The following is a 14,485-nucleotide window of genomic DNA, read 5'->3' as shown; positions in this document are numbered from 1 at the left end:
TTGGAAAGGGTTCAATTCTTGTCTGCACCCATCTTTTTCTTTTCTTTTTTAAAATCATTACAAATTGTTATGACAGCCTTAACTGAGAAATGGTTGCTTACCTTTATTAGCGGCAAAAAGTGTTTTAGAAGATACACCAGTGCATAGTGCTGTCAAAGGAATTGGAGGATGTTTTGTGAAAGGCAAAATTTCTCTCAGTAGATCTCCCTTCACAAACAAAAACACAATTGTACTTTCTTTTAACAAAGCAGCGTTTTCTGACATTGGGGGTTTGGAGTCACACCAGTCTACTAGCACCCTGACTAACACAGCAATCCTGACTCCTGGCTAGGGATCAGCAGGGCAGAGACAGATTTTACCACCGCAACCTAAATCCTTCTGCTCATGCTCACTGGGGGTGGGGGGTTGCTAGCACAGCTGAGAGGCCTGAGGCTTGATCCCTTTGAGGAATCTGTTGGGCAGATCCCAAGTGCCCCCCAAATGCCCCATTTTGTAGCTTCCCACAGGCTATTGTTGGAAAACAGCTGGACCAGGGTGAATTCTAAACGATGATTTTTTTTGTTCTACATATTTTTAATCCTTTCCTTTGTTGATGAAGCATAAATAGTAATATAATTTTATGTGTTTCCTACAAAAATGGAGAAAGAGGACAGAAGATGTAGAAGAATAATATTTTTGGATTGTACATCCTTTGGCTGATAGCACAATACAAGGATGCTGGAATCCACTGTTTGCTACCACAATCCAGTTATGCAAAAGGACCTACCGTTATAGTCCAGAGATAAATAAAACCATCTTCATGGCCAGAGGCAAGTATAGGTATTGACTGATGTTCTGTTTCCTGATTTGGAGGTTCTAATAAATAAGATCCTATTGTTTTGTTCTCCAAAGTGGGTGACAATGTAAACTTTGCATCTAAAAGAAAGCATAATTGATTATAGGGATCAATCTTTCTTTAGCGCCTCAGCCCTTGCTCCCCCCCCCCCCCCCGCAGGACCAATTGCAGTCATCAGCAGTCGTTATCAGCCCATCACCCACCCCCACCCCTCTGTATATACATAAGGGTCTGACTTCTGTTTCAAGTGTATCTGAAGAAGTGTGCATGCACACGAAAGCTCATACCAAAATAAAAACTTAGTTGGTCTTTAAGGTGCTACTGAAGGAATGATTATAGGGAGAAGGCCTTTTCAGTTTTGGCTCTCCATTTGTGGAATTCTCTTCCCCATGACATCTGCCTGGCACCTTCACTGTCAACTTTTGAATGCCAGGTCAAAACTATTCTCCCCCTGTCCATGCTTTGGATGGACTATGGCATTCTTTTCTATGTTAGGGGGCTGCCAAAGCTCTCTACTGGGGTGTGTATGTTGTTTTACGTATGTTTTGTGAATTGCACATGTTTTGAATAGCTTGGAGATCTTTTCATGTAACAAGCATCTAACAAGAAGTTCAATAAATAGTTAAGAACTTTCAGTTCATCACAACATTGCTTATTTTTTCCTTTGAACATGGACATATGCTTTATCGCAAAATGTGTTTTATACTGATATTTGAATGTCAGTATCTTCCTTAATAGCCTGCAGGGCAGGGATTGCTAAGGGCGATATAGACTTGCATGGGATTCTACATCTTTGCTAAGTCATTAAGTATCCTGCTGAGGTGTAACTTAGTTCAGTCTCTGATTTCCTTGCACAGTCATAAGCTTAACTTGAACTGAAAGTAACACAAGTAGATAGTGACAAAAGAGCTTCCAGATAATTAAGGCTCAATCTATGTGTTTCATCTTTGTGTAAATAATCATGATCTATATTTGGGTTTCTAGTAGTGAGTGGAGTTCACAATTCAATGGAAATTCATGGTCTCCAGAAAGGGATCAGTTCTGGTAAGCAATTGCTCAGAGATAACATGCATGGGTTTCCTAGTCTTTGTATACAAGATTTAATCCTTCATTTTACTAGTGTTAAATGCTAATATTTTGGCAACTTCAGTTATCCACTAGCATAAGGAAACTCAAACATTAATAAGGGCTTCTTCAAAACCTTTCCGTGTCATTCACTGAATGAGCATGTTTTCAAAACCTTTTCTGTGGTATTTACCAGTACATATCTTTAACTATTCCTTTACTTAACCACTATTCCTTTACTTAATTTCTGATAGCTATTTTTTAAAAAAAGTTTTCTCAAACAAGGTCTTATATTAGAAGATTTTCTGCAATGTAACTCTGACATTCCAGTTCATACCTGAAGTTTCTGTTTTGGTATCAGTTTCTCTTTTAACATCTTCCTGAAATTAAACAACAGCATGCATATTGAAATAGAGGTTCGGAACTAAAAATAGCTTGCATAAAAACTAAACTCTAGTTGTTGACTAGTGGGAAGAAAAAATATATATACTTCCATTCCCAGAAATGCTGACAACATAATTGCTTCAGTTTCCAAAAATCCTTTATCTTGATTCAGAGTCCACAAATGATAGCCTATAAACCTATTCCTGTGACAGTAATAAATTTTAATTCTGATTTTTAATTGTAATCTGTGGGTGAAAGCCAGGTAATATGTTTAACAACAGCAACCATCACCACCATTTAATGTATTGCAATTCTAAAGTTTCACGGTGCATTCTCCCTGTAGAATCATACCTACCCTCATCTTGCTCACTGTGCACAAATCACTGTTCTTACTGGCCACTGTGGCACTTATTGCTAAACCATGGTTCCGCATGAGCTAGGAGAAGCCCAAGCAAAGTCTCAGGCTTGCACAGTACGCTGGTTTTTGCCAGCATCCAATTTCACTTCCCCCTAATCTCAGCTTCTTTTTCTATGAACCAGAGAACATGATTTAATGTGGCATTTGGCATCTATTGACATTTTTACCTAGTGCATCGCCTAACATTAATCTCCGGCTTTTCCTAGTACGGAGGCTATCGTACTTCTCGCATGTTCTGATACTGAGCAGACAGTACAGCATTCTTTGCAGCACACATCACAATAATTGTAGTGATTATTGAAAACCTGCTTGCATATTTTTGCATGGAGGAGGGAACTGGCCTAGCTTGCTCATTCCGTCTCCAGCAATGATCATTAATTGCTACAAATATTATATTCTTAAAATGTGACTTGGTGAAAGGGAAATTCTGCTCATGCACCGGCCCTTTGACCATTCCTCATTATATCTGGAAATGCTGCTGATGTGCATCTGAAATAACACGAGAGTACTGGGGGCTGCTGCCCTTGCCCGGTCTGCTCATCAGCCCCAATCACACACCAAACTCCTTCCTGCAATGCTCCCTCCTTTTACATCTTAGCCATGCCCCTATCTATCCCCACCACCACTTGCTGACACAAGCCCCTTCCTCTTCCAGCTTGCTCCAATCCCCACCAGGTTTTAAGGAGGAGGGGATGAGCTTCAGAGACCAAATTTTCTAAACTCCCTCCCTCCACTATTGAACCTTACAGCAGTTGTGTTGAATGGAGGAGGAAGGCACTTCACAGAGCTGTTTGCCAAACTGCTCTTTGAAGCAGCTCTGCCCTTCCCATTGAACAGTGCGCCTTGGCCACCTGCTACCCTGTTGCCACACTGGAGTCTGAGTTTTTAGCAAATCTAAATGTTAACATGCACAACATTCTTACAAGTGTTCTTGGCTGCTGTACAAACATCAAAGGGCATACCTTCTTTATGCTTGCAAAGCTGTCTTCCACCTCCTGTGTAGGGTTGACATCATTCAGTATGTCTGAACTTGCGGTGGAATCCACACTAAGTTTCCTTCGTGAAAGAGAGAGTATGGGTGTCAAAGAATGTTAATAGGCATTTGATAATGCCAAACAGAAATGCCAGAAGCTTACACCTAAAGAATATTGTATTGGCAATGATGTAATACTAATACTAATAATTTATTATTTGTACCCCAGCCACTCTGGGCGGCTTCCAACAAAGATTAAAAATACATTAAAATGAGGGCCTACTTGAAAACAAGACTGGCAAATTTCCCCAACAGCTTTAAATGGCAAATGTTTTGGAGATGGGACAGAATGGAAGCAGTTGCCTTTGCCATGCAGAATTTGAGCAACACCAATACCAACCTGAAGTGTAACCTAATGGGTTGTGAATACAAGGCCAAACATGCAAGGAGCTGATTGCCCTTCCCCACATTCCTACCTTAGCAGGGGCATATATAAAACTAAGTTAGACTTTGTTCATCTAGCCCTGTACTGAATACTCAGTGCTGCCATATCTACTTAAGAGAGCTGCTGTCTGTTGGAGAAGACAGCACTGGATGGACCAATAACGTAAAGACCTAAACTGTTTAGGACCAGGTTATTTGAAGGACTGCCTTTATTGGGGAACCAGCTTGTTGGTCTGCCATTAAAATTAGACTGGTGGGCAGAGCTTTTTCATGGGGGACCCCTAATGTGTGAAACTCCCTCCCAAGTGAAGTGTGGCTGGCTCCATCAGCCAGGAATCATATAAACAAGCAAATAAATAAATAAATAAAATATTTGCCCCAATTAACAGTAATAAAGAAATATAGGAAGGGGGAGAAGAAGCCCAGCTGCATTAGCAGGGGTCAGCAAACTTTTTCATCAGGGAGCCGGCCCACTGTCCCTCAGACCTTGTGCGGGGCTGAACTATATTTTGGAGAAAAATATGAACGAATTCCTATGCCCTACAAATAACCCAGAGATGCATTTTAAATAAAAGTTCACATTCTACTCATGTAAAAACACCAGGCAGGCCCCACAAATAACCCAGAGGTGCATTTTAAATAAAAGGACACATTCTACTCATGTAAAAACATGCTGATTCCTGGACCGTCCGCGGGCTGGATTTAGAAGGGAATTGGGCCTCATCCGGCCCCCGGGCCTTAGTTTGTTGGGACCCTGCATTGGTGGAAGTCCACTTGTGCAACACTGGCTGCCACCACTAGGTTGGAGAAACGCTCTTCAGTTTCACTCAAGTCCAAGAGCTACCGTAGCTCACTCACTGTTTCTTTAACCCAGTATAGGTCTAATGCAGCATTTGCCAACCTTGAGCCTTCTTAGCAACCCCAAACATCTGGAGGGCTCCAAGTTAGCAAAAGCTGGCCTAATGTGACTTGTACATGCCTGATATATAGTCCACCTACCTGTCTGAGACAGCACCTCGGTAGAGGAACAGTAACCCGTTGATTCCTAATAATTCTTCTCCATCTTCTTGGACAGTATTTCCAGCTTTAAATCTGTAAAGAAAGTATTAGGTGTGTACTGAAGGATGCATTGGTTGGGAGCTAATTTCAACCCTTTCCAGATGTTGAACTGAGCAAGGTCAAAGGGGTAGCACATAGCTTCTGCCCAGTGACTCATATGACCCAAGCCAAGATGGAGGCAAGGAGCTGGTCCCCTCTGGCAGTGTGAGCAGTATGAGACAGATTGTCCCAAGTTCCCTGCTTTATGTATCTCACCTGCTTGCTCCCAATTGTCTGTCTCTCTGCCTACTCAGGGTCGTGATCAGCCAAGGTGCATGAAGGGCAGCACTCTGGCAAGAGCCTCCGTTGAGGGTCAAGCTGGAGAAAAGTGGGGAAAGGGGCTGAAGAAGGCCCTTGCCTGGGTCTCAGACTGAAATAAAATGGACGGCATGTACAGTACTGGGCAGGGTGATGGCTTCAGGCTGGGGTTCCACCTTCAATTTGCCACACATTTCTACAGTCACTTAAGAGCAAGACTCCCATAAAAGAAATGCAGTTCCGCATTGCAATCTGTTTGGTCTGTGTTGGGTGACTCTCACAGCTTTCATTACTCACATGTGCCTGGCAGTGGCAGATTCAAAATCCCACATGATGATTGCGCCATTTGCACTTGCGGTAGCTAACAAATTGTAACCTTCCACTCTTAGCAGGTCAAAACATTTCACTTCCGTTTTCGGAGGTAGCTGAAAAACGGACAAAAGAAGATTGTTGAAATTGTATTTAAAAGCCGGTATGTACAGTCTCATCCTTTAAAGGAAAGAAAATACCTGCCTTTGCTTCTTAAAATTATTGTTCCAAACTGTGGAAACACAGGACTATGCAATCACTGTGCATTTAAGCATGGCTAGCAGCAAAGAAAAGTGTCATGGCATTTCCCCATCACTCAGTCCAAAGAAAATGACTATATGGCACAAGAGGCTGCCTACATGAAAAGTAGGCTCCCGGAGGCAGAGAAAATTGGAGGGAAAGAGTATGAGATCTTTTTGGCCCAGTGGGCCAGATCTTTGTCTGTCCCCACCCCTGCAGGCAAACATTGACAGATGGCTTTTCCATCCACCCAACCAAAGTCCCTTGCACTGCTCTCTATAATCCCATTGAGTTTTCTCTGTCCCTCTCCAAAGAGACCTCTCAACAGTAAAAACCAAGTTTACTTCATGTGGTTATTTCTCAGTGGTGAGTATATTGTGTACCCAGGCTCCAAGACACTTCCTTCTTAGCAGGTCTTGAAAATAATAATAATTTATTTATACCCCGCCCATCTGGCTGGGTCTCCCCAGCCACTCTGGGCAGCTTCCAACAAAATATTAAAATACAATAGTCTGTCAAACATTAAAAGCTTCCCTAAACAGGGCTGCCTTCAGATGTCTTCTAAAAGTTTGGTAGTTGTTTTTCTCTTTGACATCTGGTGGGAGGGCGTTCCACAGGGCGGGTGCCACTACCGAGAAGGCTGGAAATGCACCCACCTCTAGGAATGGAAGAGAAATTCAGTTCAATTTGCATTTTAATGTGAACCCATCTAATTCTCACTTACTGGAACAACAAGCAAACTGAAACAATAGAGCAAATAAACAAACAGCCACCCATCAAATTTTGCATTTCTTCAAATTTTGCAGTGTAGTTACAAGGCAAGTCATATATACAAAAATGCACATTCAAGGATAATCTATGCATTGAAATGCATGCATTAGTAAAAATAACATATACAAATGCATTTTATTGGGGGAAACTGCACACAAAAATGTGTATATTAGGATAAATTTAAATTAAAATGCTGAATTTTCATGAGGATTTTTTTTGTCAACTGGTATGGGTATGTGGTGGACTGAAATGAAGTTTGGAAAAAATGAGAAAATGAGAGAAACTGAAATGGACAGATTTGCAATCAAACTCACCTCAGTCTTTGATTTTTTCACAGGCACCTTATCAAGCAGCAGCTGAACATCTGGAAAGAATCCATTACTTTTCTTGGCATTGGGACTCAGTTTTAGGGACATGAGTGGATTGCCTTGTAGAGCAATTGATACTGCTTCAGGAAGCTCCCAAGTAATGCACAGATAAACTTCACCTTCATTACCCTAGGAGAACAAGGAGTTGGAAGAATAGTAGCACAGAAAAAATTGAGAATCAACTTGGCACAATTTATTTCTTCAAATATAAATATTTTGGGGTGGTGGGTTTTCTAACTGAGGCTAACTTAATTATTCATTTTGGGGAGGCACTTCAGATATACTGGGGAGACCAGAGCAGCACACAGAAACGCCGTTTACCTTCCCGCTGTAGCGGTACCTATTTATCTACTTGCACTTTGACGTGGGCAGGAGCTGGGACCGAGCAACGGGAGCTCACCCCGTCGCAGGGATTTGAACCGCCGACCTTCTGATCAGCAAGCTCTAGGTTCTGTGGTTTAACCCACAGCGCCACCTGCGCCCCATATATATATATATATATATATATATATATATATATATATATATATATATATATTACAGTGGTGCCTCGCGGCAAAAAACACACACAACACAACAAAACAAATAAACGCCAAAAAAATTCGTCTTGCAAAGCATGGCCATACAAAACTTCGTCTTGCAAGTGACCAAAAACATCACAAAACGCTTTCGTCTTGCGAGTTTTTCAATGTGCGAGGCATTCGTCTTGCGAGATACCACTGTATATATGAATGAGAGAGAGAAGGATTTTTATTAAAGATTTTCTTGGGTTACAAAAAAGTACATTCATTGTCTCTACAATTTCCAGATCAGTTACATTCCATGTGAGACATTAATGTTGTATGCAGTATAAGGTTGGGGGAGAAGAGAAGGAGAAGGGTGGTGGTGTCACGGGACAGCAAGGAGACTCCCTCGAGTGGGGGGGGGGAAGGAGAGTCAGAACTGGAATGGTCAGAAGAAGGAAATCAGGAAGTGACGGAAGAGGCAGAGGGGGAAGAGACCAGCCAAGAGATGTCAAGGCTCTCTGATGCTAGAAGGGAGCCTCAAGCCACACAGGAAGTTCAGGGACAGAGGGAGAGAGGGACAGGAAAGGATAGAGTTAAAACGTAGGGATCAGAGGCCTCTCACGATATTTTCCCGCTTAATGTGCTGGTGGAGTAGTCGGAAAAAAAGCCACTCCCCAAATCTGAAACATCAGACTCGGACGCATGAGTTGTAACTGTGCTGTTTGTATGTATGTAAAATAAAGGACTGTAAATATCACACTGAGAGGGTGATTGTTGCAAAGAGTAGCCACCGCCTTGACAGGTGGCGAATTTACATTATTTTACTTAGTGTTTGTGTGAGGTTTTTGTGTCTGTGTCACTTGGGTACCGGGTAGGTTCTCTTTCATTTATTATTTTTCCTTGGCAGTGAGAGAGGTTGGAAGAGCAGGGCATGGTTGGTTGCCTTTAGTTGAGATATACTGGATATATTGAACCACGGGAGGAATTAAACCCCTTCCTGTTACAAATGCCCTGTTAGTGCAAGCACCGTTTTTAACATTGTGTTCTAATGCTGTAACTTGCTCTGGGACCTAAGGGTGAAGGATGTATAATTAATTGACAAACAAACCAAATAAAAACAAGCTATAACAAAACCTGAACAATTTTGATAGTCCCACTGTACTCCAAGACCAGGATGACATGTCTACTTCCACTAGCCTTCAGGTAAACCATTTGCATCAGCCAGTGTTCATTAACTGTGCTTTCCCTGATTAAAGGCAAAACTTTAAGTTGCTGTCCACTTCCAAAATCCCAAGTCTTCACAGTTCCTAAACGTGCAACAAAGCAGAAGGAATGTCACTCATCATGGAAGCACCTGAGATTTCTCCTTGTCATATATGGCCTTCATTATGAAGTCCTAGAGTACTGAAAATAGGTTCCAGTTAAGTATTCTTACAGCCCCCATCACAAAGCAATTATATAAAGATGTGGGGTTATTACAATCTGCAATTATAACACTGTTTTACCATCGCATGCTCCAGTGGCAAGGTGGAATCCATTTTTATCAATTGCTGCACATGTCAACTCAACATTAGGTCCATGGGCATCCTCTATCTGGTATATTTGTTGGCCTGTTTCCAGTTCCCAGACCTAAAGATAAAGTGAATTATATGGAATTCAACCTACACAGGTGTATATATATATATACACACACACACACACACACACACACATAATTGTCACTCTTTTCAAATATCTATAGTAAACATTAAGCTAAGGGAATAAGAGAAAGTAGAAAGGAAAAAGCTAAGAATTCCTATTCTTAACATTTTCTCCTGGGTTTAATGCAGGGATCGGGAACCTGTGGCCCTCTCAATTCATCTCCCATCAGCCTTGGTAAGGATGGCCAATGGTCTAGGATGAAGGAAGCTAAAGTCCAGCAACACCTGGTCCCTCATACCTGGCTTACCAATCTGTAGGAAGATACAGCCCCCCAGATAGCCCACTTGCTCTTAACTCCTTTGTGCAAAACATTTTGCTTTGCATTTGAAAAGTTTGCAGGATTCATACTCACCTTTACGATTGATTCAGAACAGATAGTTAGAATTTGGTGAAAGACTTTGTTGTAAATCAGCACATTGATGCTCCTCTCATGCGTCTGGGGAACCTGTTTTGTGTCTTGTATAACTCGCGTGAGAGGATAAATATCAATCACAGCTGATCCTGTGAATCATATAATAAGGGTTATTGCATCCGGTTGCATGCTATTGCCAGCCACTCTGGCAAACATGTCTGACAGGGGTGGGTAAACCTTTTCAGCCCAAGGGCTCCGCTGAGGGTCAGCTAGCGCTCCAAGGGCAGCATGCCAGTGAAGAGTACTCCCTAACCACACATAAAGATTGGGTTGGCCTTACTGGTGTGTCCACACAGCACCAACCGCCCTGCAACCTCAGGCCTCGCTGATAAGCTGCAGAGATGCTGGTGCTGGGAGGTCAAGAGCATGCCACCGCTATGCCTGACTGCGAGACCCATCATGAATGTTGCCTGACTCTGCAAGGACCACCATGAGCTCTTGATCATGCAGGGTGTGTATGAGAGGAAGAGAGTGGTTGAGTGGCATGGGCAATGAAAATGGGAGCCTGCCCTTTCTGAAAAAGCAGAGAGGATACAACATATAAAGATTGAGTCTCTTGCACATATTACAGCAGAACAAAGCACCTATGGAAAGATTAATAGTGAGTGCACTTCTTCACCAAAAGTGAAAGACAAATATATGTATGTTTTTTTCAAGATGGGGAAAACGAGGGGGAAAGTTGCTATAGGGAACTGTCACTGGCCTCAATGACCCATCAAGTATTCTTATCTGAAGGCAGCCCTGCACAGGGAAGCTTTATAAGTTTTAAGGGTTTATCATGTTTTATATACCCCTATTTAGGAAACAGGGGGAGATTGCCCAGTTGTTGAGCGTTGTTGTTTTTTTGAGGGGGGATTGCCGACGACCGCTCACCTGCCTGACCGCTACTGACAATCGCACACCTCGCCAAAGCCGCCAGTCGCTAGCTCAATTGCTGCAGCAGCAGCTAATCGCCAGCAGGCCTTGCCGCAGCCACCAATCACCGCTTACAATCTCATGCTCACGGCTAACACCAATTGCCCACTGCCCCTCTGCACTATCCGTGTATAAGACGAACCACAATTTCAAACATTTTTTGATATTAAAAAAAACACCATTGTCTTAGACACGGAAAAATGCAGCATGTTGGAAACTGCCCAGTCAGATAGGTGGGGTACAAATTAATTAATATTATTAATTAATTTTATTAAAACACTGTGGTGGTGAGGAGGAAGAAGAAGAGGTACAGTGGTGCCTCGCTTAACGAATGCCCTGCTTAACGAAATTTCCGCTTAACGAAAGGTTTTTTTCTAGCGGAGGTTGCCACACTAGACGAATTCATTTTACGAAAAATTTGTCTAGCGAATCACGGTTTCCCATAGGAATGCATTGAAATTCAATAAAATTTCAATGCATTCCTATGGGATTCGCTAGACGAATTTTTCGTTATAAGAAAAGACCCGTGGAACGAATTAAATTCGTCTAGCGAGGCACCACTGTATATCTACCTTACATATCTTACAGGAATTCCTGCCTCTGTGGCTATGAACCATGATAAATCTATTTTCAGACTTTACTTCACATGAAAATTATGTTCAAGATTTTAATAGATGCCAAATAAGTGCTTCTCAAGGACAAAAAGACACAAGATGCTTGTGGCTTTGAATCATCAGCATCATAGGATGGGATTGCTTTAATTATTTAAAGCCACCTGTTTGTTTTCCTCCCATTTCTGTAGCTACTCTTGGTCTAAACAACACAGCTGGGGGCCATACATTTACTTTCCACGATTATGTATCGGCACCTCAGATTTATATCTGAAGAGGTATTTTGCTCCCAATGATTAGACAAACACACCTGTAATAAGTGTGCCATGGTTATTGTCAAATACCATAGTAAAGATTTGTGTCTCTCTAGGCCCTGCTTGGGAATCGTGGAAGACCTGCATCAGTGAAAGTGTCTGGATATCCCACACTCTGAAAATCTGAAAGAAAACCAAGATGGGTTATCTTGTTGTACAAAAACTGCATTTATTTATATATGTCATTCATCTGCTGCCCCATAACACAAAGTTATCTGGGTGGTTTCCAAAGAATAGGTTGTGAAAAACAGAAACCAAACAATAACAATGCAACAAAACAGAGCTTCACACACAAACAAAATTAAAAACAGATTTATTTATTTTTTAAAAAGGCCCAGACTGCCTAAATTATGTATATGACTTGGAATCAATTCAAGGTCTCCTCACTGTATTGTTTTATATGCCTGTTTAAAAAGGCCTTCAGTGCAATATTTCCTCTTTCTGGGATTTTGCTGTTTTAATTCTGATGGTTGTTAGCATAAAAATCAGGTACACCGCATGTGGGAAATAAAAAGTTTATTTATAAAAAATTGGGTTTTTATGCTAATATTTTTGTTTATGATTTGTTTGAGTTGTGGATTATTTTATATTTTATAACCATTGCTTTTGATACTTATCTGCCTTAATTTTTTATCTGAAAAATAAGCTTTGAAAATAACTGATTTGGTTACCAAAAACCAGCATTATTTCTCACTTTTTCTTAAAAGCCAGCGTGGATACTTTATTTAATTTTTTCTACCTGCATCATTTGGGCAAAACCTAATTCGCATTTCCTAGCAATGTTAATGCCTTCTATTCAGCAGGACTAACAGCATTTAGAAGACCACAATCTCATGTTTCAGTGCCACAAATTTCTCAATTAAAAGTCAATGCATTTTTTTTTTAAAAAATGTTAACAATTACTGCATCAGAACAATTATAGTAGCATCAATGACAAGATACTGTCAGAGATCTATGCCTATGCAGTGTGCCAAAACTATGCTGATCACAGCACACATGAGCATTATTAAATTCAGGGCTTGATGGACAGTTGTCTCCAGACACTTGAGCTCAGCAATGACAAACTAACATATAACATAAAACGTTCCCACAGATCTTCATGTGCTGTGGATTGAATGTTTTGGGATATTTATAGATGTACCAGTGTGTTTGCATCATCGCTGCAATATATGGTTTTAAAAACACCCTTCTGTTTGCAAGCCTGCCTGTTTTTTGAAGAGAAGTTCCAAAACAAGGAGCAATCATTTTATATTCAATTTGTGAAATTACTAACGTTCTGGGGGGCTCTTGGCCGAACAGAGTTAATCGGATTGAGGATCATGCTGAGAGCCAGATGGCTGCCTAATAGCTTTGTATGGCTTTGTTATCACATCTGTCATAAGCTACCTGTTTTTGGTTCTGTGCTCCCTGCTTCTTCCTAAGAGAGAGAGCTGAATGGATAAAAACTCTCATCAGTACAAAACTGCCGTTGCAGAGGATGAACTCCTCTCAACAAAAGCAGCAAGCCCATCTCTACTTCTCCCTCTCTCCTTTTAAAAAGTCTAGTGAAACAACATGTCATAATAAACACAACAACCAAGGAAATGACAGAGGAACTAGGAGTGCAGTGGTTTGGTATCATAGCAGATCCATTGAAATTAATAAACTACCCTACATTATTAAATATTATATGGAGAGAAGTGATGGCACCGGTGCATCCCTCTGCAATGTCCACTTCAAGCATCGGATACATAGTGTAAACTGCCATGTGCAAAATGTTGTTCTTTGCCTCTCGCTAAGCAACCTTATTTCTGGCCAGAAATCCTGAAGGTGTTTTCTTTTGTCTAAGCTACACTGAAATCTATGGGATGTTTGGAATTCCATTCCTCCTGTGCTGCAGGTGTGTGGGATTGTTACATGTCACATGTCTGTGTTTACATTCCAGCACTGATTGTTGGAGTCTTGTGAGCCGAAAGTGAGGTATACGCTGTTCCGCTCTGTATAGCTATTGCTTTTGCAGTTCTCTCTCCGAGGAAGGAAGACAGAGAGAGAAGCCATGTTTTCTTTGTTATGTTACGTTTGATTTTGTGCGCAATAAATTAGGCTTAGAGGTTACACCTCAAGGCTGAGCTTCTGTTTGGACTCTGCTAGTTGTGTGCTCATGTCCTTGGATATGGGTTACATCAGCGTGACGGGAGACCGGAGTGATGAATCCTGGGCAACGCTGAGTGGGGGGGGGGGAGGCACTGGCCTCGGTGTTATTACCCAACATGGAACAGTTGAATTATGGACAAGGGTACCACGTCCATTATCTATACATGCATACTGTACATTTGCTTTAGACTGGACATTTTCAGCCTAAGCCAGGCATCCCCAAACTGTGGCCCTCCAGATGTTTTGGCCTACAACTCCCATGATCCCTAGCTAACAGGACCAGTGGTCGGGGAAGATGGGAATTGTAGTCTAAAACATCTGGAGGGCCAAAGTTTGGGGATGCCTGGCCTAAGCTGTGTATGCATGCGCCAAGAGTCTCAAAATTCCTAGAGTAATCCATGGTCTGCAGGCCACATCTGACTTTCAATACTTTTTTGTAGCCTGAAAATACCCCCTTTTTATTATTTTCTGATCCTTTGGTATCCCACTATGATGATGTCAGGATGCCAACAGATATTTTTGTGTCCACAATGCCTTTCCCCAGTGTTCTCCACTTTTAAATGTTTGTTTTATGTGTTTGTGTGTCTGTGTGTCAATGTTAACAAAAATGTATTTATTAGTGTTTTACAAACAAATGCAAAGTCCCCCAAAAGATTAGCCACCCCTGTACTAAATGGATCTTCACTCTTAAACTGACCGTACTTAACAATTAGAATCTTAGAATTGTAGA

The 14,485-nt window shown here is 41.5% G+C and overlaps 1 protein-coding gene across 1 annotated transcript in view; it reads right to left on the bottom strand.

Moving 5' to 3' along the window:
• The window catches only part of WDR64 (WD repeat domain 64), a 62,780-nt gene that overhangs the window by 18,504 nt on the left and 29,791 nt on the right, over positions 1–14,485 (bottom strand). The window contains exons 11-21 of the mRNA XM_035110526.2: positions 11,619–11,745; positions 9,723–9,871; positions 9,175–9,298; positions 8,804–8,976; positions 7,110–7,292; positions 5,773–5,900; positions 5,119–5,211; positions 3,665–3,758; positions 2,238–2,280; positions 767–915; positions 102–207 (exon numbers count right to left, since the gene is read on the bottom strand). Coding sequence (XP_034966417.1) covers positions 102–207; positions 767–915; positions 2,238–2,280; positions 3,665–3,758; positions 5,119–5,211; positions 5,773–5,900; positions 7,110–7,292; positions 8,804–8,976; positions 9,175–9,298; positions 9,723–9,871; positions 11,619–11,745 — 1,369 coding nt within the window. The remainder of the gene's footprint in view (positions 1–101; positions 208–766; positions 916–2,237; positions 2,281–3,664; positions 3,759–5,118; positions 5,212–5,772; positions 5,901–7,109; positions 7,293–8,803; positions 8,977–9,174; positions 9,299–9,722; positions 9,872–11,618; positions 11,746–14,485) is intronic.

This window comes from Zootoca vivipara, chromosome 3, assembly GCF_963506605.1.
Source record: "Zootoca vivipara chromosome 3, rZooViv1.1, whole genome shotgun sequence".
Classification (NCBI taxonomy): Eukaryota; Metazoa; Chordata; class Lepidosauria; order Squamata; family Lacertidae; genus Zootoca; species Zootoca vivipara.
The sequence above is the reverse complement of the archived record's forward strand: the minus strand, read 5'-3'. Positions and strand labels throughout refer to the sequence as shown.